Source organism: Mixophyes fleayi, chromosome 3 (assembly GCF_038048845.1).
Source record: "Mixophyes fleayi isolate aMixFle1 chromosome 3, aMixFle1.hap1, whole genome shotgun sequence".
Lineage (NCBI taxonomy): Eukaryota > Metazoa > Chordata > Amphibia > Anura > Limnodynastidae > Mixophyes > Mixophyes fleayi.
Window position 1 is genome coordinate 283,381,494 of NC_134404.1, and position 26,174 is coordinate 283,407,667.

General features: G+C 40.1%; 2 protein-coding genes across 2 annotated transcripts in view; both read left to right on the forward strand.

Moving 5' to 3' along the window:
• Nucleotides 1-15,255, forward strand: part of ARHGEF33 (Rho guanine nucleotide exchange factor 33) — a 70,278-nt gene extending 55,023 nt beyond the window's left edge. Inside the window, exons 11-18 of the mRNA XM_075200958.1 lie at nucleotides 1,984-2,116; nucleotides 2,779-2,862; nucleotides 4,326-4,409; nucleotides 6,370-6,518; nucleotides 7,505-7,672; nucleotides 10,687-11,449; nucleotides 13,244-13,377; nucleotides 14,239-15,255. Coding sequence (XP_075057059.1) covers nucleotides 1,984-2,116; nucleotides 2,779-2,862; nucleotides 4,326-4,409; nucleotides 6,370-6,518; nucleotides 7,505-7,672; nucleotides 10,687-11,449; nucleotides 13,244-13,377; nucleotides 14,239-14,368 — 1,645 coding nt within the window. The 3' untranslated portion in view covers nucleotides 14,369-15,255. The remainder of the gene's footprint in view (nucleotides 1-1,983; nucleotides 2,117-2,778; nucleotides 2,863-4,325; nucleotides 4,410-6,369; nucleotides 6,519-7,504; nucleotides 7,673-10,686; nucleotides 11,450-13,243; nucleotides 13,378-14,238) is intronic.
• GALM (galactose mutarotase) overlaps nucleotides 1-26,174 on the forward strand; it is a 254,174-nt gene extending 228,000 nt beyond the window's left edge. The window contains exon 8 of the transcript XR_012689749.1: nucleotides 26,047-26,174. The gene's annotated coding sequence lies outside the window, so the exon portion shown is untranslated. The remainder of the gene's footprint in view (nucleotides 1-26,046) is intronic.

Consider the following 26,174-nt stretch of genomic DNA (forward strand, 5'->3'; position numbering starts at 1 on the left):
ATGAGGTGGTGACATGTGGACAAAACCACGTTAAAAAAGGGCGCTTGCGTTGGGAAGTAACGCTCTTCCCCTGAGGAGGCCTGGGCTATGCCCAAATGCATGACAAGAACCTTTTTAACACCTTAAGTAGCTTGATTTGACTAGAATGCATGAGTATCATGCACGGGTTAACATATATATATATATATATATATATATATATATATATATATACATACATATATATATGGATCTAGAACAAAAGAAGAGCAGGGCGCCCCATGGTGTAGTATTGTTAAAATAGGACAACCAATTTCGTATGATTATATGCGTACCAGATAGAGGCTTGATCAAAGCTGATAACATGTGGACAACACATTGGTACACGGGAACTTCCGTCTGGATCTCACAGCATATACAAAAAATGGAAATCGGTAATAGTGTAGTATATCATAAAACTACTTGTTCACCCAGTGCTGCAACTCACTGATCACCGTATTAAAAACACCAGTGGGTTAACACACACAAAAATTTGTGCTTGTGACACACCAGTTGCTATTACACGTACCAGAAAAAAATGCTTATAAGCTTATCTGTAACTGGATCTCAGCATGCATACATCTCCTCATGAGTTCCACAGACGATGTATGTGAGGGAATTATAATCCATATAGTGAAGTATGAACAAGTAATAATTTATTACAATAAAAATGCAAGGGTTACACTCACATTCAGTTGTTGTAATAATAAACAGCAAATCAATGTATCCAGCAATAATGGCAGCAAAACCAGCAGCAGCAAAAAAAAATGATTGGTACCAATCACTACAAGGCACAGTATCTCATCTGTATATCAAACAGCCTTAGTGACTATTATATACTGATAAGGATCTATAGATGCCATTAGGAAGTTGCAACCGCAGTTTTAATCCTTCCTTCGCGTTTGTCCGATAAACGCGAAGGGAGAATACTGCAGAATTGAAAAACAGTGTTGTTCCAGGAGGATTAAAGCTGCGGTTTCAACTTCCTAATGGCATCTATAGATCCTTATCAGTAATAAAGTAAATAATAAGTTAGTTACTCATGTACTCTCCACTTTACAGCCTTCTGCTTTCTATTCATACTACTCTCCACCATCTCTCCGGTACTTATGGCAATATCCATACCACTATGCCCCATCCCCTTGTGTCTTCCACAACCTCTTTGTTCTTCTTGAGTGTGCTGCACCAAGCCCTGCCCCTGGCAGCAAACTATTGCTTACACTTACACATATCAATAAACATTACACTATGTCTTCCTGCTGTCTACATTAAAGCATACTTGCCAACTCTCGCAAACAAGTTTCCGGGAGAGGGGGCGTGACTGGAGGGCGGGAGGGGGCGGGATGAGGGCAAACATATCATTTTGGTCCCGCCCCCGCGAAAACGTAATTTACGTCACGGGGCCAAAATGACGCGATTGGCCTCGTCCCGCCCCCTCCCGCCCTCCAAAATGGCGTCAATCACCGACGCGATTCTCGGTGAAATCCAGGATGCGGGAGAAATGCCAACGAGCCCGGGAGCACGGGAGACTGAACCGAATTTCGGGAGTCTCCCGGACATTCTGGGAGAGTTGGCAAGTATGCATTAAAGTTCCTGCACAGTTCCTTACGTTAAAACCTCTGCACACCACTAAACTTACATATTGGACTGTGTCACCAACTTTCTGCACTAATATTATAACACACAATTGAATCTTACGTACTCAGATTTCAAAGCAACCCCCTCTTCTTTGTTTGTTTATTAAATCCCTAAACACAAATTTTTACCCACAAAGCTTCATACTAAAACGTTCTGTTTCAGAAGGGGTGATGCTAGTACTTGAGCTGGTACAATCAGTGAATTTGTGGCCATTTATTTATTGTTTATTTCTCTTCTTTCAACAGAAAATATTCCATTGATTTATTTTGACTCCATTCATATCAGGCTGACTGCATCTTCAAGGGTCACTTTTTGTTCATTTCTCAGTTTCTTCCCCAGTTCTTTGCGGTATTTGATCCAGCATCACCTCGACCTGCTCCACATACTGCAAGAGAGAGTTGTTAAATGGTCCAGACAAGGAATCCTGGGAGACATATTCCTGAAGCTAACTAATGATGAGGTACTTTTGCTGTCTGTCAATTCTTTTAGCTGCCTAAGCTCTATTCACTTTTAAATATGAACAACAAGAGTTGGCATAAATCAACTAGGAATTGATTTCTTTTAATCATCATAAAATGAATGAATCAAACAAACATACATTATAGTAACTTAATCACAGAACATGTGAGATAAATGCTGTAAAAAGGAATATGCTGAAAGACAAGGCTAGAGATCTTGGGAATGGTATGAGATGCCTCCACGTTATCCTTCCCTCTTGTCTGTCCTCACCCAGTGTTCAGCAGATAGTACAGCAGACACCATAATTTCTTCAACTCCAGCATAGCCTGGACACAGTACAATGCATCAATGTGCCCTAATCCTACTATATTTTACATTGTGAATCATCTTATATGAAACAGGCCATAATGATTCTCCTGCAGACCTATTCTGACCTGCTTAGCAGTATTGGCATCATCAAGACCCATTCACATGGGGGCTATAGGCTTTGTCCCCTGTAGCTTCAGCTGCAAATACATCCGATGTTACCCCTATTCCCATGTTGCTGCTGAATATCCATCTTACAGTGTGAATTTCCACAGAACCAGGAGGTAAAACAGGGTTGTTTTTATATAAAACACATGTAATATAAACAATTTATGTTATATATTTTTTTCTTTGAAGAACAATTTCTTGGACTACTATGTTGCTTACTTGAAAGACCTTCCAGAAAGTATTTCAGTGATCCATATCGTGGTTCTTAAAGAGGTAAGTCTGCTATGCATAGCAATACATTGTTTAAGCTATAGCTATAGTGACAGCTGCAGGTTATAATATAGTACTACACTAGTATAAAATGGTACATTCTGTTCATAACCTTTTTCTGCATCCTCTTGCACAAGTGTGTGCCGTGTGTACAGTATACGTGCTATTAATATGATAATAACTCAAAGTTAAAAGTTTATATTTAAATGGAAATGGATGGTCACACGTGCTGTAAAACATGTAAATACATTTAAACACACTGAAGTTGAAATTAATAAAGGCTATCTTAATTAAAAGACAACATTCTTAAACTACATCTTGTAATATACTTTTATGGTGGTTAAGGGGTGATGGCTTCCATTTGTAAGTCTCTAGTGCTTGGGTTGTTTTTCATTATGGAAGTCCAAAAGCCAAAAAGAGTTCACTGAATAAGAAGCACCTGGGGCTCTAATCACCTATTACAGAACATAATGCGAGCACTTACCTGTCTGCACCTGGTGGTACCAGTTGCTTTGTGCCAGAATTGGTCAGTAATGCTAGGCCATTTATTTATATAGCGACACCAATTCTGCAGTGTTGTCATTCACATCAGTCCCTGCCCCATGGGAGCTTGCAGTCTAAATTACCTAACACACTAGTATTAATTTTGTCAGCAGCCAATTAACCTACCAGTATATTTTTGGAGTGTGGGAGAAAGACCATACAAACTCCACACAGTTAAGGGAATTGAACTCATGACACCAATGCTGTGAGGCAGAGGTGCTAACCACTGAGCTACCATGCTGCCCATATCATCTGAGGCTGTATAACATGCTGGTCAGCTGGTGCATGTGATAGGAAAGGGTGAATAACAGCAGTGTAGAGTCAAGGTTTATACTGGATCCCAGGGACCTTTAGCTACACCACTGTAGTTGTAACACAAACTTGCCTAAGAGTCCTTAATATGTCGGCACGCTATGTTTTTAACAAATAACACTCTCAGAACTGGCTTGTCATTGGGGGATTTATCCGTGGACAGTAAATCTATGTGGATAAAATATCCCGCTTGACAAACGTGAAACATTATTAGTAACATTTTCCGTGTTACCCAAAAGAAGAAAACAATATCACTATATTGTATATTGTGCAGAGTACAAAAATCAGTATTACTGATCAAGCAATGTCTAGTTAGCTAAATGTCACAATATGACACATGATTAACTGAAAACTACGCTTCAGGTCGTGCTCCACCATAGCCTCCTCCTCCTTCTACCATAACATGTGCAGATGCCTCATGCATATTGATTTAGAGTGTGCAATAGAGAAGTCACAGTCTAACCTAAACTACAAAGAATATACATGTATACACCATGATTTTAAATGTGTATATTGTTTATCTTCATAAGTAAAAAAAACAACTTTCTGCAACAAAAAGAACAGTGAATTGAACTATATATTTAATCTCAACATTTATGTTTTACGATTAGGCTGAAGAAGACATAAAGTCAGATCTGTACATTCTACTATTTCATGTCGTTCAGCGCATCCCAGAATATCTTATTCTCTTGCAGGTGAGAACAATGAACCACTACTGTCTAATTTGAATGGCATAATTGTAAAATAATGTAGTGTAAAAATGTATAGTAAGTGATACATGTACATTTCAATGGAAATCCATCTGTGACATTACAAAATATTATTGATTGCACAACTGGGGACAGAATAGCTTAAATGGTCACATCACCATAGTCCGTCAGATTTCATTGTCAGTCTGCATTAGCCTACAGTAGTGTAAAAATTGTAATGTCTACATTATCCATATTAAAGTCAGTGCGTAGTCATCCTCAGCTATTTATATAGCGCCACTAAGTCCACAGCGCTGTACAGAGAGCACACTCGCATCAGTGCCTGCCCAATTTTGAGTTTACAGTTTAAATTTCCTAATATACAGACAGACAGAGTGAGAGAGACTAGGGTCAATTTAATGTCAGCCAAATAACCTACTAGAATGTTTTTGGAGTGTGGGAGGAAACCAGAGCACCCCAAACAAACATGGGAAGAACATAGAAACTCCACACAAATAATGCGATTTTCGGGAATGAATCTTATGACCTATGTGCTGTGAGGCAGAAGTGCTAACCACTAAGCCACACAATTATCAGACATGACACGTGTTCTACCAGACTCTAAAGAATCTTTGTTAATCAAATTTCAAGGGTTTGGGGAGAATTTTGGATTACTAAATTTAATTTCTTTAAATTAATAAGTAATAAAACATTTCTGGTCCCATTAAATTAATGTTTAACAGATAACTCCCCTAAAAGCAGGTTTACACCTTTCCCTCACATTTTAAATAGGATTTTTTTTTTAGCAGTATCAGACCTCTCCCCATACCTTTATATACTTATTATCCAGGGCTGTTCTTGAGATCAAATAGCAACGCATAAAAAACATTTTATATGTATATATCGCCACCAATTTGGCAGTGCTGTACACATATATACTAGAGATGCTCAGGCTCGGTTCCTCGGGAACCGAACACACCTGAACTTAGGGGATCCGAGTACCGAGCCTGTCGCGCGCCCTCAGAATTGGAAATGAGGCAAAACGTCATGTTACGTTGTCGGATCTCGCGAGTTTTGGATTCCTTTTTAAGATCCAAAATAGCGGTGGGTGGGAGGGCGGAAACCCCTTTTTCTTTTCTGCCACTGCTGTGTGCCAATGTGTCCTATATGTGCTAGGAACTGCCGCGTTTGTGTCATTGCTCTGTCGTTTAGCATCCAGCCAGGTTGCTTTGTCCAAAAGTGTATGGAAATAATATTGTGATCTGTGAGGTGATCAAAATTGACTGGAAATGGCTTGAAATTAGTGTTATTGAGCTTAATAATAATGTAGGAACAAAAAAAGTTCAAAATTATGTGATTTTAGCATAGATTAGGATTTTTACTAAAAAATCCAAAACCAAAACACACGAGGGCGGTTTTGCCAAAACAAAAACAAAAACACGAAGCTAATCCAGATCCAAAACCAAAACCAGATCACGGGGGTCAGTGAGCATCTCTAATATACACACACAAATTAATTTTGTTAGCAGACAATTAACCTGCTAATGTTTTTTAGAATATGGACAGAGACATATGCAATTGCGGAGAGCATACAAACTCCACACAGAGAAGACACTGGTTAGGAATCAAACTCATGACCCCATCGCTGTGAGGCAGATGTGCTAACCACTGAGCCACCTTGATTGCTACATTTGTCTCATGTTCATAAATCATAGTCTCTGACTTTATAATCTCTCAATTTACAAAGTTTCCTGGGATTCTGTTCTCACTCAGTTACTGATCAGCGATCTCCTACTGGTTATTACAGAATCATAATTGAAGGCAATTTCTTATTTCTGTTAATTTTTCCTAAATAAAGGGGTCACATATACTGAAATACAGCTGGGGGCGGTTTACATGTAATTGCTGACTAATAAACCGAGTATTAATGCTGTATTACAGCCGCTCTCTTCCTTTTTCTATCCAGAATGTCTTAAAGTACACAGAACAGGAGCACCCGGACTATTACTTGCTGCTGGTTTGTGTCCAACGACTGCGTGTTTTCATTTCACATTATAGTGTTCTTTTCCAATACAATGAGGATTTGCTTATCCAGAAACGGAAAAAACTGAAGAAGTAAGTTTTTATAGAGACAAATTTGAAATGAAGAAAAATAGTCTTTCTTTATGTGTGTGTCAAAATACATATGTTGAAAAATGTCACAGTGCAGGATTGTTAGTAAGGTGTGAACACGCAAACCCTCATATCTCGCTCTTCTGTCCTCCCTCATTGAGATACCAAGGATCATGGCCTCTCATGTATCTATATAGTATGTTGTTATGGCTCTTCTTCAGATAGGTGGAGTTCTGGAAGATCACCTGTGGATGGTGATTCTCGCTCAGATCCTTGTCTGGAAATGTAGTGGGTAGGCCAGGGCTCCTACGGCTCTGTCAAAATTACAGGGGCTGACTTTCTTATTGGGGCCATCCTGAGACATCCCAATTGTAGCTGTGCTCCCTCAACAAAACGTATGAGACCAATTCTTTCTTTAACAATTAAAGCAAGTGTGTGTGTGTTCGTTCCTAAATCTCGACTTTGTCACTAAAATAGTTTGCATAGAGTCATGTCTGGGTGCTAGACCCATCTAAGCAGTGCCGGTGTGCATAGAAAAAAAATTAAATAATGACAAGTCCAAAAATCCTTTTATTTAATAAAGCCCTTCTGCTTTGTGAAGCCAAGATACTTGCATGTTTATTTTACTGTTTCCATCGTATTGGCATCTACGGGTGCTGTTTCCATCAGAGTCATACATGAAAGAGTAATAGTGATGCCCAATTATATAAAAAAATAATTGAAATGTGTCCTTACTTATAAAGTAAGTATAATTTCCTTTAGGCTGAATTGTTTTCCTATTTTAGTAGCACATACACTGTGCCCATGTATAACACATTGCAGGATTTATCCTTCATTAATAATGGTGGTAACGTAATATTAAACTTAGTATGAACAATACTGCTCAACAATCATCTACTACTGTACAAGCAATAATACACAAGTATTTACAGTTGTATCTTTATGTGGCCCATAGATAGTTGACTAAATGATGATCTGATCTTTTCCAGGTCCTCTTTGATTAAGCTGTACAAAGGTCTGGCTTCCCAGTGCGCTGTGAGTGGCCAGGAAGCTCCTCCCAGTCTGACTAGTTCTGCAAACATTAAAGAAAATCTTGCCCAGGCTGAAGAGACACTCCATTCTTTTACTATGGCGCCCGGCTCCAATTCATCAGTCACGTAAGAAAGACTTAAGATTCCAGGGAGCCTGATGGGAGGTTATGATCAACTGTGTCTAGTTTACTATATAATGCTAAAACTGGCAATATCTGATTGAGTACCTTTTTTGTAAGTTGTAATTTTATTTAATCGGAAGCAATCATTTTTTTCTTTTTTTAGCAAAATATTTTATTAGTTTTTACTAGTCAACATATAAAATACATACCATACAATATATGTCATTGACAGTAAAGAAGGAAATTTAACATTGACAGAAGCTCAGATTTGTTACAAGAAAGTATGTATGGTACTACAGTAGAGACATGTATTTTAAAGGATACATACAAGGGTAGAAAAAGGTAGATGAGGAATGACAGGGAGATGTGGATTTTATATTTGGAATGATAAAGTAATGTTGAGGAACGAATGCAGTGATATTCAGGAATGCAGAAGAGTATGTAGGTAATGTGTATACCTGGAGGGGTGAGATATAAGTCACCAAATCTGATGGTAATTGTGAGTTACAGCAACAAGAGGATGTCAAACGGTTGTAAGTGGAGGTTCGGCTTCATAATGACTCGTCCAGAGAGACCATGTGTTTTGGAAATTTACTGGAGTGTTATTAAGAAAAGCTGATATGTTTTCCATTCAATAAACTGACCAAATTTTGTTGATAGTGGCAGGGAGTGGGAGGGGGGGTTTCCAAGACGCAACTATTAAACATTTATCTGCATTTAAGCTTTGTAAGGTTTTGTATATGCCGAGTGGTGTCCTGCAGCGGTCTAGGGAGAAGAGAATATAGCGGGAGTCAGGCATTTTAATTTGTCGCCAATAGGGTTGTATTTTTGGACAACTCCACCAAACTTGCAGCACGGGACCACGTAATCCACACCCTCTTCAACATTGGTCTGTGGAATTAGGAGATATAGTATGTAGATGGGAGGGGACTAAATACCATCTATAGTAAAGTTTGAAGGAACTTTCCTTTATTTTAACCAAAATTGATGACTAAATTAGATCTAATTTTTGACCATTCTTTAGGAGTCAGGGTCTCCCCTACGTCCCGCTCCCAGGCTATTTCATGGGGATCTTTGTCTGGTAGATTGTAGTTGTTAATCAGTTGATACAGAGTAGATATTAGGCCCTTTGTAGTGGAAGAATTGTGACACAGAGATTCTATAGCCGAGCATTGGTCCAATGAGAGAGGTGTCTGTAAAGAACAATAAAAATATATGATTTGGAGGTATTGATAGAATATTTTGTGTGGCAAACCATGTTTGGAGATCCAAGAATGTAGGGAAAAATTAAAATGATGTGAAGTCCAATCGTGAAACATTTTATGGTCAAGGCCTGGCGCAAAGTTTTTATTGGTCCATAATGGGCCTAATAACGGGTATTTGGATCGTAATTTATAGGTCCAGGTTACCCGGTCCCATATGGAAATGGAAAATCGTGCTGTAGGGATTTGAGCTAAGTGTCTGGTCCTGTGTTGCGGCGGGATCGAGAGCAGTGAATATAAAGAGTATAGTTGTAGCATATCTGACTCAATAAGGGTTCAAACTCTGCGATAGGGGGGCGAGTGCCAAAGAATATATTGGGACATGTGCGTTGCTTGATAGTATTTTAAAATGTTTGGGAGGCCTAGACCTCCGGCAGTTTGATGTGCAGAGAGAATTTGCATTCTTACCATAGGTCTACGTCCAGCCCAAATAAATCTGAAAAGCATTTGTAGGTATTTAAGTATGTGTGTGGGAATTTGGATTGGAAGTGCTTGGCAAGTATTCTGGGCAAGATATTAATTTTAACAGATGCCATGCGGCCAATCCGGGAGATAAGAAGTTTATTGCATTGTGCTAAATCAGATTTTATTGTATTGATGAGACTGGGAAAGTTGGCTGTATATAGTTGGGAATAATTATTTTCTAGGTAAACCACAAGATACTTGATCTTTTTATATTGCCAACGAAATTATAATTAGCTTTGAGAGATTGGACAGTCTGTTGGGTAATATTGAGGTCTAGTATTTCAGATTTATCTGCGGTTTATTTTATAGTTTGATAGAGAACTATAGTCAGATATTTCTTTAAAGAGGTTAGGTAGAGAGATGTGAGGTTTAGGTATTGTTAATATAACATCATCGACATATAGACCGATCTTATGATCTCTTGAGCTTGTGGGGATGCCTCTGATGTCAAGATTATTTCTAATTTTCGCTGCTAGGGGATCCATAATGAGAGCAAAATGTAACGGGGATAAGGGGCATCCCTGGCGCGTTCTGTTGTTTATGTTAAAGGGGAAAAGGTGTCCATTAGCTAATACTTAGGCTGTAGGATTATGATAAACATGCTGACATCCAATACAAAAAGCCCCCTGGATCCCCATGCCCATCAGGTCAAGCAACTCTATCAAAGGCCTTTTCGTCTTCTAATGCGACCACTAGAGCGGGCAGAGATGTACTGTTAGCTAAATGGATTAAGTTGATTATCCTTCTGGTATTGTCGGAAGCCTGCCTACATGGTACAAAATCTGATTAGGATGAATTAGTGAGGAGAGGACAGTACCCAATCTATTTCCTAGTATTTTTGCAAAAGGCTTTAAATCTACATTAAGTAAGCAGCAATCATTTTTAAATACATCTAAAAGACATTTGACCTAAACACTAAGTATTCAATTTCAATATTTCATACAGTGAAAACAAATAGTAAAACTATCTCTACTGATCTATAAGACTATGCTCTAATGTTAGATGATACTTTATTGAGTTTCGTTTGCCAAATGCAGGTGTCACCTACTTATCTTATTATTCTGCCTGTTCATATCCAATGGTCCCCACACCCCTTTCATATCATTCATTTTGAAAGCATTTTTAAAGTACATTAAAATCAGGAATATAAAGCAAGTTACATATTATATATGACATTAACATTCTGTCTTACTTAGACTTTAATTCTCAGTAGCTGACCAGTAAACGTCAGGGATTCAAAGTTGCACTGTTGTTCAGTCATCAATGTCTACCCTATATTTTATTTTTAAAGGCATTTAGTACCTCATGTTAAAAAGAGCAGACAAACTCCAGTGGAAACCATGTATCCATTAAAATCTTCATTGGAATGGGAAGTTGAAGGAAAGAAGCATGACAGGTCAGAGAACATTACAGCACCGAATTCATTCATTGGGACCGACCAAGAAATCAATTCTCTGGTGACCCCTCTACAGTCAATCCCAGAGATGGAATATGAAAGTAATTCTGTAGATGCAATGCTTGACATGGAAAGATCTATGAGGACCTCATCCAATATTCTACCTGATGGCACGTTTGCCCCCAATTATGAGGAATTTGAGTATGGTGGTGAAATAATAGGAGTGTCCACTCCATATGAAGAAGAAACATTTCCAAACAGGACTCTCTATGAGTCATGTTCTGCAGGTTCTTCAGAGTCCAGCCTTGATATTTGCTTCTTGAGACCTATCAATTTCACACTTGAATCCAACAGGACAGAACGTTCCCAGCAGCCTTTAGCCAGAAGCTGCATTTCCCCAGTAAGCAACAGTAGCTACAGGCATGAAGGAATCCATGCAAAAAACAAACCTCTGAGCCGCTCTCTCAAGGAGTTCCCTCGTAATCAAGAGACAGTGTCTACCAGGTTATACAGCACCAGAAGCACAAATGCTAGTAGGATGCAGTTCAAGCAAGATCGAAGCTCCCAATCCCACGGTTTATCGGCTTCAGCCCGCAGCTCACATCGACACTTCTATATTCCACAGAGACCTCATGTAGAAAGTAGATCTTTACTAGAGGTAAGCATTTAATAAAGTTATTTTACCGTTTACCAATAATCATTGTCTGCTGCGATTTGTGTGGTTCCAACTCACAAAGCGATCTATTAGCAAAAGCAAAAGAATAACAATTAAATAAATAAGTACAGCCGATACATACGCCATGCTCTGCTGGATCCAGCTTACAGTCATTCAATCCTGATGTCTGCAGTCAAAGAGACAGAATGCTGGTTCTAGAGAGCAATATATATACATTTGGTGTTACAGTAAATACAATACAGATGAATTGGCATGTTTTCATAGGTTCAGGCTCCAGGACAGTCCAGTATAGTGTAGTTCATAGGTCAGTTCAAACGACACCCTTCAAGGGTGGGGGTCAGCTCTCCAGCAGCTGCATATTAATCTTCCCGCTGAAAACTAGTTCAAACTGGTCTATTTACATTACACACACACAATACCATTCTGATAATTTTTTCCCTATAATCCATATCTTGCATAATACGCAAGGTGCGATCCTTTATGCGATTGAACCGGATCACTAAGGATAAATCGGGGATTAGAATGACACCAAACATAATATGTTTCCTGTAACCTGAACCTTAGATCTCAATAAAGTACTTCTAACATTATCACATTTAACTTTAAATTCAATAACATTTGTTCAAAAACAACTGTGGGTTGGAACTATTATAAAATGAACTATGTACAAGTGAATGTGTAAGTGTATGTGTGCGTTGTTTATCGTGCAATTGCGCCATAACACGTGGTGTACTGATCGCTATCGCACGGTAAAACAATATTAATTAATATAGTTTCTGTCATCCAATTATTTGACTTCGACATAATGAAAACTGGAAAATTCACAAACACAGACCACTTATCAAAATCCATTTAAAGGTTAAGTAATTTGAATATGTTGCATAAAATAGGGAACCTAGAGTCAGTATGTGATCTTACAATATTGATACTAGTTGTTAAGTATGTATCGCTAACACGGTTATGACAGAATAAAATAGCAATACCTTACCACTTAAGTTAAAATAAAAGTTTGAGACAGACGGTAGAAATGTAACAGCGTAAATTCCAAAAGAACACTAAACCAAACATGTAAGTTGCATTAAATAAAAATGTAGTAAAAGATCAACTAAAACATTCTCACATATAAATGTGAAGGTTTCAAGGCGATGTCAGGTCTAAAGAAAATCATTTTATCATGAAGTCCTTTTATAGATGCACATTCTGAACATCTGCTGACAGACACCACAGTCCTCAACTTATAATGGCTGATGATAAGGTTGGAAAAGTAGATAACATTGTTTAAAGAGTCAAAAAAAGTCATGGTATAGGAACGTATAAAAAAAACATCATTGGGCATACTAAGGGTAGATTAAGAGGTACATGCTATAAAAGTGGAGGAATCTGAAAATTATTGATAATATGTATGGAACGACCACACTATGTTATTCCATATTCTACTACTCTTTTTGTGTTGTGTTTTCTTATACGATAGAGGTTTTTATAGTTATCATCTTATCGCTACAGACATAATTTCCTGCTTTTTTTAATATGGGGTATAAAAAAATAATAATATTCCCTGTTGTGTAAAAATGACATTTGATTGTGGTGTTAACTGAACCACACTGACTTTTTACTCTTTAACCTATCGATAGGAAGAAGAGGAAGTTCTTCCTCTTTTTCTGAATATCCCCTTATGTAATAAAAACGGCTGATGCAAAGGATACAGAACTAAGGTAACTGTAACCTAGAAAAAACTTGTTTTGTCCTAATAAACACTGGTTTGTTATTTGTTTAAAGGATATCCACATGGAGGAAAACGCACGATTCTACCATAAGGACGAAACCGAGCAAACGTCTTTCAGTGATCACCATCCCAGGTCAGACCAGAAGGGAGGTTTCCGAAGCTCCTTCCGCAAGTTGTTTAAAAAGAAGTGAGTAGAACAAGGAGGTCAAATATTTGAGATCTAGGTCTATGTAGACTTTGAGTACGCTGATATTGCACAATGTAATTTCCTATATATTGTGCATATCTATATTTTATGCTCTACTACATGTTTGCTTGGATCTGTTGGTGCAGGCAAGCAGAGAAGATCTGGTCCAGGTCTCCTCTGCTTCTCTCTGGCTCAGACTCCCACTTAGGACTGTCCTAGTTGTGTTACGGAGTCGGTTTTGAGTGCTATGTGCAATTGGGTTGTCCAAAGATGGGTAACCTCTTTAATAACTAAAAATCAGAAGAAGGGATTACCGTTTCATCATATGAATAAACATACAAAATCGCTACCTAGAAGTTTCACAAAAGAGAGGCTGCAGGAACATTAATTATGTTTCTTATATGTTTACTAATAGATGATGTTCAATCAAATCATGTTCAACTAAACCTGATGCAGGCGTTCAGGGTTAAGTTAAAATCTAAATTTGATGCACACCTGAAGAAGAGACTGCCCAAGTGGGCTTATCAGATTCATCTCCAATATCTTTATCAAGCATGCACATTTTAGATGGAAAAGGGCTGATGATCCTGATTATAATTCCTAGACTGTGTTTTATTTTGCTAACCAATTTAAGACAGACAAAATATCAAAATTCATTGTTTAGTAAAACGAAATCAAAATCATTTCACTCATCTTATGTTAGGGCCTAGAAATATTAACAATAATGGCTAGAAATATTTAGATTTTACTGATCTAGATCATATCAGTATTTTTAGGGTAATGAAACTAAAGTTCTTTGAAAAATACTGATGGAAGCTGAAATAAAACAAACTGTATGCTTGCTGTGTTCTGAGATTTTAGGTCCTGTGTACTAGATGGCAAAGAGAAGACAAGTGAGAAATCGTCCATAGACCAGTCTCCCACCAGGCAGGACATCTTCAGAACTCACTCTGCTCTAATCAATGAGCTTGACCGGGGGACAGCTGTATAGTGAGACGATGACTATATACAGAACCATCGCAACTGTGACCACAGTCAGGAATAATTACACCACTGCTGAGATAGTTTTTATCTAAGTACAGGAACATTTTTATTTTATTTTTATTACCTTACTTTTATCCGCTCAATTATGGGATCTTGCTGCTGTTTAATAGAAAACAGAGTAGAAAATGTAAAACCTTCTAACAAAATTGTATCTATTATTAGTGCTTCATAAGGGTAATTGCTAGGTCAGCTTTTTCCTTAATATACGAAATATAAAATCACAATTATTAGGCGGATTTCCCATTTTCCAGCTTAGTTGGGTGGATTAACAGACCCATTTTAATGTGGCTAAGTACCATTATTTGCATTCTAAGATAATCAGTACCAGCATAAAATGTAATGGATACCTGGTACTGTCAAAATGGGAATAGCTCAGTTAGTTTGAGATTAAGGTAATTAACAAAAATGAAAGACAGGTTTACTTTTTTCCTGCCACTATGGACAAGGAGTGTTTCTATGTAAACTGGTTTCCAGGGCAAATATTAAAAATGTGCCCCAGTTTGCTAAAGGTTTGTGACTGTGCAGAAATAGTATGCAGGTTGTCAGCACATTACAAAGGTATCAGATCCAAACATTTCAACAGATACCAACTTAGTAGTGGGATATTAAATACTAATAGTGATGACTTCACATAGTACCTTCAAAAGAAGGAGCAGACTATAGCAATGGCTGACAGGTACACTCGAGTAGAAGACTTGTAGCGCATGGCAGGATTGGCATCCAACTACAACCATAGAGGGACAATGAGTTTTAAAGGATCACTAAACTTTAAATATATATTCCAACCACTTTTCATAATTTAACCACACCAACCTTTTGGTGCGAAGCCTCAAGAAGCCCAGCGGACTCTGATAACACATACAGAGATCACATCGGGTCAGCTGAGTGTGTAGCTGTATGCTTGGGTGTCCAGTTTGACAGCTTTTGCCATATCCAAAACTGGAAAGCTGTCAGATAATTAGCTTACTGCGGGATCGAACATCTTCAAAGCTTAAAGTACTCTTGTGTGATACAGGAGGCAACATGTGTCACCCAATGCATGTATTACATGTATATATTATTTATACTAGCTTGGCGCATCTTGCGTGAAATCACTCTGCTCATGCCTAGAAAACTGGGCCCACATATATTTGCCCATGCAGATTTGTGTGATTCTGCCAGTTATACCTACTTGCACCTGGATAGGCAGAACAGATGCCGACCGGAACAAAAAAAAACATATGTGCACGAAAAACCCATATTATATGCAGGTGGTCAGGGGTAGGTGCAAATGATGATGATGATGATGATCTCCAACTCTAGCTGGCGACTTGATATTTGAGTATAATCTGCTTACACTGATTGGTGATTTGTTTGTTGCTCGGACACATATAATATGTTTTGGTGTCCATGTTTAAGCAAAGCTTTTTATTTTTGTACACGAGATGGAAACATGGGTGCAAGTGTGATGTAATTGTATGTGACATGCCTGGTGTAAAACAAGAGCCTATGCTACTGTCGCTAACCGCCACTCAACAAGATAGTTGCCACTGCGGCTTTATCAATGAACGCAAATTGTGGCTGCATTGTTGGGCAAATTACTGCACCAATTGCCCTAGCGTTACCGGCAGTGTCACATTTATTTTAAGATAAACAATTTACTCCATTCCCATAAAAAGTCTGCTTTAAGTTCATCTTTCCCTCACACCCACAATCTAAGAACACATTATCTATACATACAATAATCAGCTCAGTATATATTTAATACACTTTATATATAGCATAATAACAGCTCAGTATGTTGTATACATAGAAGACAATTATACATACTATTTATACAATTATGTGTAAAGTGTCTACTGTGCATGTAATGTACAGAGCTGTGTTCTTACTGTGGATATTTTTCTGTGAGAAGTATGAATATGTCATATAAACATAACAAATGGATTAGGAATAAAATAAGCATCTTTAATGTGAGTTTTTCTGTCCTAACAGAAGACTAGTTTGCGCCATCCTCTCCTACTTCTTATTAAAGGCCAAGACATGACTTGCAGAGAGCTAAGCACAATGAACAATGCGGGAAATTGGCGTGCCTCACTATGACCTCATATACATTGACATTAAAGACCCACTTGCCTGCTTCTCCTACCTTGCTTCTGCAAAATCTGGAGACAAGGTAGGAAAAGATGAGGTGGACACAGTTTGTTGTGAAAAGCTAGTGGGACAATCATGTCATCATACCCCTGCCACAAGGGGTTTACTATGGTGGAAAGTGCTTGACCACGCAGTTTGTGTCATGGACCTGCCCACTTTGTGACTGTAATTGCTCTCGGGAGATTTTCAAGCTCCAACTATGGGGTCTGCTATTGCTTTTAACACCATTTCAAAGGATGTGAAGATTCATTCTATTCAATGGGACCGTCCCATAACTTCAGTTGCAGTGATTTTTTGGGGGGCATTGTTAGCACCGCCGCGACTCTCCTTACCTTCCTGCTGGCGTCCTGGCCGTCGCTATGGCGACCAGGACGTCACTTCTGGTTTCGGTGTCCCGGTTGTCTGGGCAACAGCCGGGACGCAAGGGATTCTCTGCCGCGTACCCGGCCAGCTGAGTTACAGCCGGGTGCGCGCGCTACAGGCGGTTTAGCCAATCGTGGCTATTTATTTCCAGCTGTACAGGGCATTAGTAGTTACTATGCAGTGGGTCACTGCATTTCTATTGGCCATTTGCATCCCTCCCATTAGGCAGAACCTATGGCTACTTTTGGACCAAGTCCTGATTGGTTCCTAGTGCTACTTAAGGCCTTGCCTGTGTATCTTGTGACCCCGACCTCTGGCGTGTTTACCGACCCTCCTGTTTGCTCGTGACCCTTGACCCCGGCCTGTTTACTGGATCTGCTATCTGCTGCCGGCCCTTGACCTTTGCCTGGACTCCACTTCGCTTACCTGGGTTCTCCCCAGCCGGTACACACTTCACGACCCTCTGTCAGTCTGTGGCCAAGTCTGTCCTCACCACTAGGGGCTCCAGTGAACACCTGACTGGCAGAGCAGACTCCGGGTTGTGTTGTACCAGCTAGGGGGGTTCCTAACATTATAACCGGCCTAAGCAGAAATTCCGGAGACAAAATTTAATGGAGGAAAGCGGAAGTAAATCGTCTCCATTTCAAGTTCTGGCTGGCCATGTTGACACCGTGTATCAAATGATCCAGGGATTGGCCCAGCATTTGTCATCTCAAGAAGAGGCCTCCAGAGACCCGTAACCGCAGGGAGCCTCCTCTGGCGTATCTCCAGAGCCGAAGTTGAATTTGACTGATAGATTCTCAGGAAACAGGTCCGTTTTCAGCAACTTTAAAGAGGGTTGCAGGTTATACTTCCGTCTGAGACCACGCTCCTCTGGTTCCGAACAGCAAAAAGTAGGAATTGTTATCTCCCTACTACAGGGCGACCCTCAGTCTTGGGCTTTCTCTCTTTCACCAACAAGTCCAGCCTTACAAACCGTGGATGCCTTCTTCCAGGCCTTGGGGTTGCTATACGACGACCCAGACAGAGTGGCCCTTAGCTGAATCTCATCTCCGGGCATTAAGGCAAGGACGTCGTTCCGCTGAGGAATATTGTGCGGAGTTCCGGCGTTGGTCTACTGATTGTGCCTGGAATGATCCGGCACTGCGGAGTCAACTCCGTTTGGGCCTTACCGAGCAAATTAAGGACTCTCTTGTTCAGTATCCTGTAACCGCCTCACTTGAAGATTTGATGCAGCTTGTCATTAAAATTGACCATCAAATTAGAGAGCGGAGAGCTGAACGTGAGTCATCAATTCCTCCTGGCTCATCACCCAGTTCCGGTTCTCCTTTGCTGGAGACCCCTGAACCCATGCGGGTGGGTACTTATCGCCCGCCTCCGGAGGAACGCTCCAGAAGACGCTCACTGGGCCTTTGCTTGTATTGTGGCCAATCAGGTCACCTAGTATGTTCCTGTCCTAGCAAGGTGGGAAAACGCCTAGACTCAAGTGCCGGAGAAGAGGTGCATTTAGGTCTCCAAGTAATCTCTTCGGAAAACTCTCTGCTAGTCCCTGCACGCTTAGCCTTCAGACATCGTTCCACTGATTTGTCGGCCTTCCTTGATAGCGGTGCAGCAGGTAACTTTCTGGACATTCTGTTGGCTCAAACCCTTGAAATTCCCGAAGTCAAACTGGATTCGAGCATCACTGCCTGCGGTTTGAATGGTAATCCCCTGGTTGGGGGCCGAATACTTGCCAAGACTCCATTGGTCGGCTTATCTGTAGGCACTCTCCATACTGAAGAATTTACATTCTTCCTGATCACTTGTCCCTCCGCTCCTTTGATTCTGGGGTATCCATGGCTGCAAAGTCATAATCCCCTTATTGATTGGAAAAGAGGGGAGATCATCCATTGGAGTCCAGAGTGCTCTACTTCTTGTTTGATCCTGCCTCTCAGAACTCTGCAGCCTAGTCCGGAGTTGTTGCCTGCACCCTACCAGGACTTCAGTGATGTGTTCTGTAAACAGAAGGCTGACTCTCTCCCACCTCATCGGGACTATGACTGCGCTATCGAGCTTGCGCCAGGCTCAAAATTGCCCAAAGGGCGTCTGTATTCTTTGTCTGCCCCTGAAACGCGAGCCATGGAACAGTACGTGGAGGAGAACCTAAAGAAAGGATTCATCCGCCCCTCCAAATCTCCTGTAGGTGCTGGATGTTTCTTCATGGCTAAAAAAAGACGGCAGTTTGAGACCCTGCATCGACTACCGTGAGCTGAATAAAATCATAATTAAAAATACTTATCCGCTGCCCTTGATTTTTGTTCTGTTCGACCAGCTCAAGTCTGCCACCATCTTCTCTAAGATCGACCTGCGGGGCGCTTATAATCTCATCCGCATCAGAAAGGGAGACGAATGGAAGACGGCCTTCGCTATGGCGACCAGGACGTCACTTCCGGTTTCGGTGTCCCGGTTGTCTGGGCAACAGCCGGGACGCAAGGGATTCTCTGCCGCGTACCCGGCCAGCTGAGTTACAGCCGGGTGCGCGCGCTACAGGCGGTTTAGCCAATCGTGGCTATTTATTACCTGTGGCTACTTTTGGACCTAGTCCTGATTGGTTCCTAGTGCTACTTAAGGCAGTAAGGACTGAACCTCACTGCCGGTTATAGCGTTCAGTTGCATGTCAGCTAGCCTGCTCCTGTATCCTGTTGGTGACAACCTGTGGATTGACTTCTCGTGTATGACCCCTTGCCTGGATTTGGACCTTGCCTGTGTATCTTGTGACCCCGACCTCTGGCGTGTTTACCGACCCTCCTGTTTGCTCGTGACCCTTGACCTCGGCCTGTTTACTGGATCTGCTATCTGCTGCCGGCCCTTGACCTTTGCCTGGACTCCATTTCGCTTACCTGGGTTCTCCCCAGCCGGTACACACTTCATGACCCTCTGTCAGTCTGTGGCCAAGTCTGTCCCCACCACAAGGGGCTCCAGTGAACACCTGACTGGCAGAGCAGACTCCAGGTTGTGTTGTACCGGCTAGGGTGTTCCTTACAGGCATATCTTCTTTCATTTCAGTGTGGTCAACAAATTTCCATTTATCTCAATTGGAACGCTTATTAACTTGCCGATGTTTGACTAAAGGAAGACGGAGACTGCTGCATGACCTCTGATGGAGGGGGTGGGGTGGGGGGGGGGAGGCGCAGGAATGGTTAAGTCATCAAAAGGCAAAAAGTCAGAGGTGCAGCCACAGAAATATACTTTTCTTCACAACTATACATCTCTGAAATCAGGATACATTAAATGAGAAATACATTGAATTAGACTACTTTTTATCTATGTCTAGTTATACTATATTTATCTAATTACCAGTAGGGATATATATATATATATATATATGTATATATATATGTATATATATATATATATATATATATATATATATATATATATATATGGATACATATTGATATGTAATCTGAGTTACTTTGAGGAAATGCTATGAAATCTACAATGAATAAATAGGATATTTTGCCACTAACTTCATACTGTAACTACATCATACAACACAGCAATTTGACATTGCAGACACATGGAAATTGTTCCAATACCAGCTTTTTAAAATGTGACAACTACTGCAGCAAAATTAATTAAAGGTCTACAGTACTGATCTGTAGGGAAAGGCAGAGAAAATATTACTTTGGACTTTCTGCAGAAATATATGAAGGTGTCCAATACTATATAATACAAATGTTATATACTCTGAGCGATGTACTGTGCAGTTCCATATATTCACATACTGAGAATTACACTCATCATAAAGGTTTGGCATTGTGCGGATGATAACTATGGGAAAACATTTTCAGGGATAAATATGTCCGCTGTTCATTTATTCTCTTTGGATGAGCTCTGGTAGATGAAGATGAAGCAGCCACATCATGGTTATTATCCCATGACAGCTCAGGTTGTGAACGTGTGCTCTTCTAAGCTACCAACATGAGCCTTGTTGCAGTGAGCAGCAGCCCCATTGTAGGTTTTGTGCACAAGAGGGACAGAGGCTTTGGTTATTCATAGTGATTTGTCTGCTTATATAAGTAAGTATTTTAGAATGTTTTTTTGTATGTTTGGAGGGAGGATGATTGGACTATAATGAACGACTGTCGTTAGGAGAGTAAAACTGTGATGAAGAACAGAGGGGGAATATAAAATGGAGTAGTAGGTGCAGTAGAAGAAGTATAGGACTGATGTTTCCCAAAAAGGTGTGACAGGTTTTCTACTCAAATGTATATATTTATATATGCACTGATCAGCCACAACATTAAAACCACCTGCCTAATATTGTGTGCCGCCAAAACAGCTCAGACCCATCAAGCCATGGACTCCACAAGACCTCTGCAGGTGTCCTGTGGTATCTAGCACTAAGTTGGTAGCAGCAGATCTTTTAAGTCCTGTAAATTGTGAGGTGGGGCCTCCATGGCTCAACTTGTTTTTCCAACACATCCTACAGATGCTCGATCAGATTGAGATCTGCAGAATTTGGAGGCCAAGTCAACATCTTGACCTCTTTGTCTTGTTCTTCAAACCATTCCTAAAAAATGTTTGCAATGCGGTAGGGCACATTATCCTGCTGAAAGAGGCCACTGCCATCAGGGAATACAGTTGCTATAAAGAGGTGTACTTTGTCTGCAACAATATTTAGGTAGGTGGTACGTGTCAAAGTAACATCCACATGAATGCCATGACCCAAGGTTTCCCAGCAGACCATTGCCCAGAACATCAACTGCTGTGCACATGATGTAAATGAAAGCATGTTTCATCAGACTTGGCCACCTTCTTCCATTGCTCCATGGTCTACTTCTGGTACTCATGTAGCCAGTATAGGCACTTTCGGCGGTGGACAGGGGTTAGCATGGGCACTCTGATCGGTTTGTAGCTATGCAGCCCAATACGCAGCAAGCTGCAATGCACTGTGTGTTCTGATACCTTTCTAGCAAGCAATAACTGTTTCAGCAATTTGTGCTATAGTAGCTCTTCTGCAGGATTGGACCGGACAGGCTAGCCTTCGCTCCTCACATGCATCAATAAGCCTTGGGTGCCTATGACCCTGTCGCCGGTTCACCAGTAGTCCTTCTTTTCTAGCACTTTTCCTAGTTACTAACCACTGCATCCCTGGAACACCCACCAAACCTGACTTTTTGAGATGCTCTGACCAAGTTGTCTAGCCATCACAGTTTGACCCTTGTCAAAGTCGCTCAGATTGTTACTCTGGCCCATTTTTCCTGCTCTCCTGCTTCTAACACATCAACTTCAAGAACTGACTGTTCACTTGCTGCCTAATATATCCCACCCCTTGAGACAGGTGCCAATGTATGAGTTAATCAATGTTACTCACCTCTCTTTTCAGTGGTTTAATGTTGTGGCTGATCAGTATATATATAAATATACAAATCCCGTCATGAGTGACATGGTTCAGGGTGCATCTGGGCAGTTTTCTAGTGCCCTAAATAATATCCAACTCAAAAGGTTGTTCTTTGTATGTGATAATAATGGTAGGGGCAAAGTGAGAGATGTATGTTTAAAGGAAGCTAGCACAGTATCAGCATCATGACAGGAGTGCAGCATAGTATCACAAGACAGCGTGGGGCAACTGGAATGGTGGAGAAGCACAGAAACAATAGGAACTACAGGACAGACAGGATGAGAGCACAGGACTTTAATAACTAAACAGACAAGCCCAGTAGACACTTCCTCACCTAACCCATAAACTCACAGTCTGCAATTATGAAACACAAGCAAGTGGCCCAGGCTTTTCAAACAGCCACAATGGAAAATTGGACATGATGAAAACTGTGCAGCCAAAGCTTCTTAGGGGACCAAGAGGAGTCACACTATATGTAGCAAGGATATTGGCCCTGGTTCATTAAGGAAAGTTAAGCAAAAGTAAGTAAGTAAGGCAAGGCAAAACCATGTTGCATTGTATGGGGAGAGGGGGGGGGGGGGGGGGGGGGTTAATTTAAATTGTGATGACAGATTTATAGTTGGGGTAGAGCATGTCCTAGATCAACTTTATATTTCAGTGTACAAATCAAGCTATCAAGTATTTGTGTGCTACATGAAAAAACAGACAGTATTTAACTTATGTGCAAAATAATAAACTCATTTGGACCCCTTGCATTGAACATAGTTTTGTCCAAAAAACTTGAGTAAGAAAACTTACTCAATTTTTTTCTTAACTTTCCTTGGTGAATCAGACCTTTTATTGCTTATCAAATTGATGGACAGATTGGTGCACCAGGGTATTTTTTGGAATGCAACTTACTTGTTTTTTTTAAAGATTAATATCTCGATGTAATTAAACAATTTAGGGCTCATCAGTGTGGAGCCACCACCACTGTATGCTAGACGGTAGATACCCTTTATTAATTTTCTCCTCCTTTAGTCTGCATTAGGAACAGGAAAATATTGAGACATTAAATAAATCAGAGGCCAAGCTTTTACTATATTTTTTGGCCCCTCACTGTTTCTCTGCACTGCACTGGCATCTGACAGTTTCCTGTACTCTGGTAAATGGCTGGAACCATCCACCAATCAATCAGTGTGTGGAGACCTCCCTCTACTATGACTGGTGAAAGAATAGAAACGTGTCATACTCAGTATATGTGTGACTGCACATTGCATGGACCTGAGAAGCAGGCAGAGAATGCTGCCCAACTTTTTGATTGTGTGTAAAATAAATCCAGCCCTAAAAGCAGAAAACCAGCAGGGAGGGCAGATGCCTACCTGCCCGCGTCTGTATTTTTCTCTTTTTCAGTCAATAAAAGGTATTTTCTTTTACTGTTAAATCAAACCACACACCCCGTTTCTCTGAACTATTAGCCTAGACTTATTCTGGCCATTAGTGAAGGGGACTACCCAATGTTCTGCACACCATTGCACTCATTTAAATAATATAGCAAAAACAGATTAGTTTGTCCTATATTAACAGTGTGTTACTGCCAATGGCTTTTTCTGTTATCAAAATACAGGATGTCTTTTGTTGTGAAGTTGGATAATATGTGGGCACAGGTTTATTTTAAAGGCAACGTAGCACAGCTATTGTTAGACTATATTATGTTAAACTTACCAGAATCTTGGCACTGTTAAAAAATTTAAATTACTGTGCATTTATTTAAAGAACTAAGCATCAAGTACATTAAAGAACAAGACACAGAACAAAAATGAAACGGTTTCACCTCTTCCCCCCCCCCCCAAGCTAGTACAGTTGTAACATCTGTGACCCCCAGAACATCTGGGTGATACTCACCTATGTTCTAATTGTTAGGGGATGAGACATTTAGTATCACTAAGAGGATTTATGTAGGTTGATCGCCTTTTTTGGGACTGAGTACCTGCCTTCCTATGTCTTGTATGTTTCTGTGTTATTAATAACATTGGAAGGGAGTCTCACATTTACTGCCCGGCCAGGTAAAAACTGACCAGGAAGCTTTCTATTAATGACATTACTATAGTTTTTATGACAGTTCACATTTTTGACTGGTTACATCTTATGTTACTTCTGCAAACCTTTCACGCTGCAATCTGGAGTTAATCCGGCAACATTAAACTATGCCTAATAAAATCTACATTATGAAAGCTTTTTCTTCTATCTGTACTTTAAAGATAATGAAGAATAACATCTGCACAAAAAGAGAGTTTACATGGGAAGTTGAACATCTCTCTTTCTCTGTATTCTAAACCCACTGCATGAGAAAGACCCCACCTACACTTCACTCTCTATGTGGAGGTATACTAAATAAAAGAGGGTCTGCTAGTCCAATGGAATGGGAGTATGCAACTCCCCCGTCCCCTAAACTGGTCAAAACATTACAAGATACTCACTGCAAAATGTTACAAAATACCTATTTTACTAACATGTGCAAATGTGGAATTATGTAGTAACTCACAACAGCCAATCAGAAATTTACTTTTGTATCTAACTTGTACTAGACCAATCAAAGGTAAACTGGTTGCTTTGGGTTACATAACCTTTATGTCTATTAGGAAATCATTCCAATGTGTGTGTCTTTTTGATCTGTGGTACCCAGAACTGTCAGTCAATAACATTGTTAAGAAATGCTAGAATGACTATTCCGTGGGGGTATATATTTTACTAATATTTAATATGCTTTCAACTGTGACAATTTGTTGTGCACTTAGTTTTCTCTTTATGATAACATACATCTTTATTTGGAATAATCAAGATGGTGCTGACATTGTAATATAAAACAATAAAAATATTTACATGTAAAATCTACACTTTCTGCTGTCTTGTGTTATTTGAAATAGTCCTGGTTCCATTAACTATTATATTGGTGCTGACTGTTGGTAAATCTGCTCATCTGAGGTGAGAAAGAAAATAGACACAGATGTTCACTGATTTGTTGAAATAGCCCAAATGATAAGAAGATGATTTGTAAACATTGTTCATTTTCATGCAGCCTGATGGTTAAAATAGAGAACCATGAGTGCGTACCAAGTGTAAGAAAATGTAGGCCTATTTGTAATGGTCAGATCCGTATTCTTAAGTTTCTTTTTGTACTATATCAGTGTTGGCTAACCTGTGACTCTCCAGGTGTCATGGAGGCCCCACCTGTAGGTTACAGGACTTAAAGGATCTGCTGCTAATGTTGTGACAGGTCTGTCGTAAAATGAACTACAAATTCCACAGGGAAGGCCATTACTGGCAATTACATCAAAGGACAGAGACTTCTGCAATGGTGGATTCCAGCAGGGATGAATTAGTATTGTGTGAGGATGATGTACATACTGATGAGGGTGAATATGATGACAGTGTAGAATGCAGGTGTTGGGATCTAGCTGAGAGAAGGGAACTAGCTGATGCTGGTATGCTTGTTAATATTTTGGGTAGAATGGCATGTTGGCAATTTTATGTTTTTGTACAGTAAGTAAACTTTCACCTTTATTAGAGGTGTTTTTTTTCTTTAAAAAGGTACAAGCTTTTTTTTTACATTTTTGTTTCCCTGACTTAAAACAACTATGCACTTGAACATAGGCTTTAGCACATGACATAGAGGGATTAGTATCATCATGACAGAGACTGCAGAGTGACAAGAACAATGTGACTGAAGACTGGAGAGTGACAAGAACAATGTGACTGGAGAGGGCAGCACGGTGGCCTAGTGGTTAGCACTTCTGCCTCACAGCGCTGGGGTCATAACTTCAATTCCCGACCATGGCCTTATCTGTGAGGAGTTTGTATGTTCTCCCCGTGTTTGCGTGGGTTTCCTCCG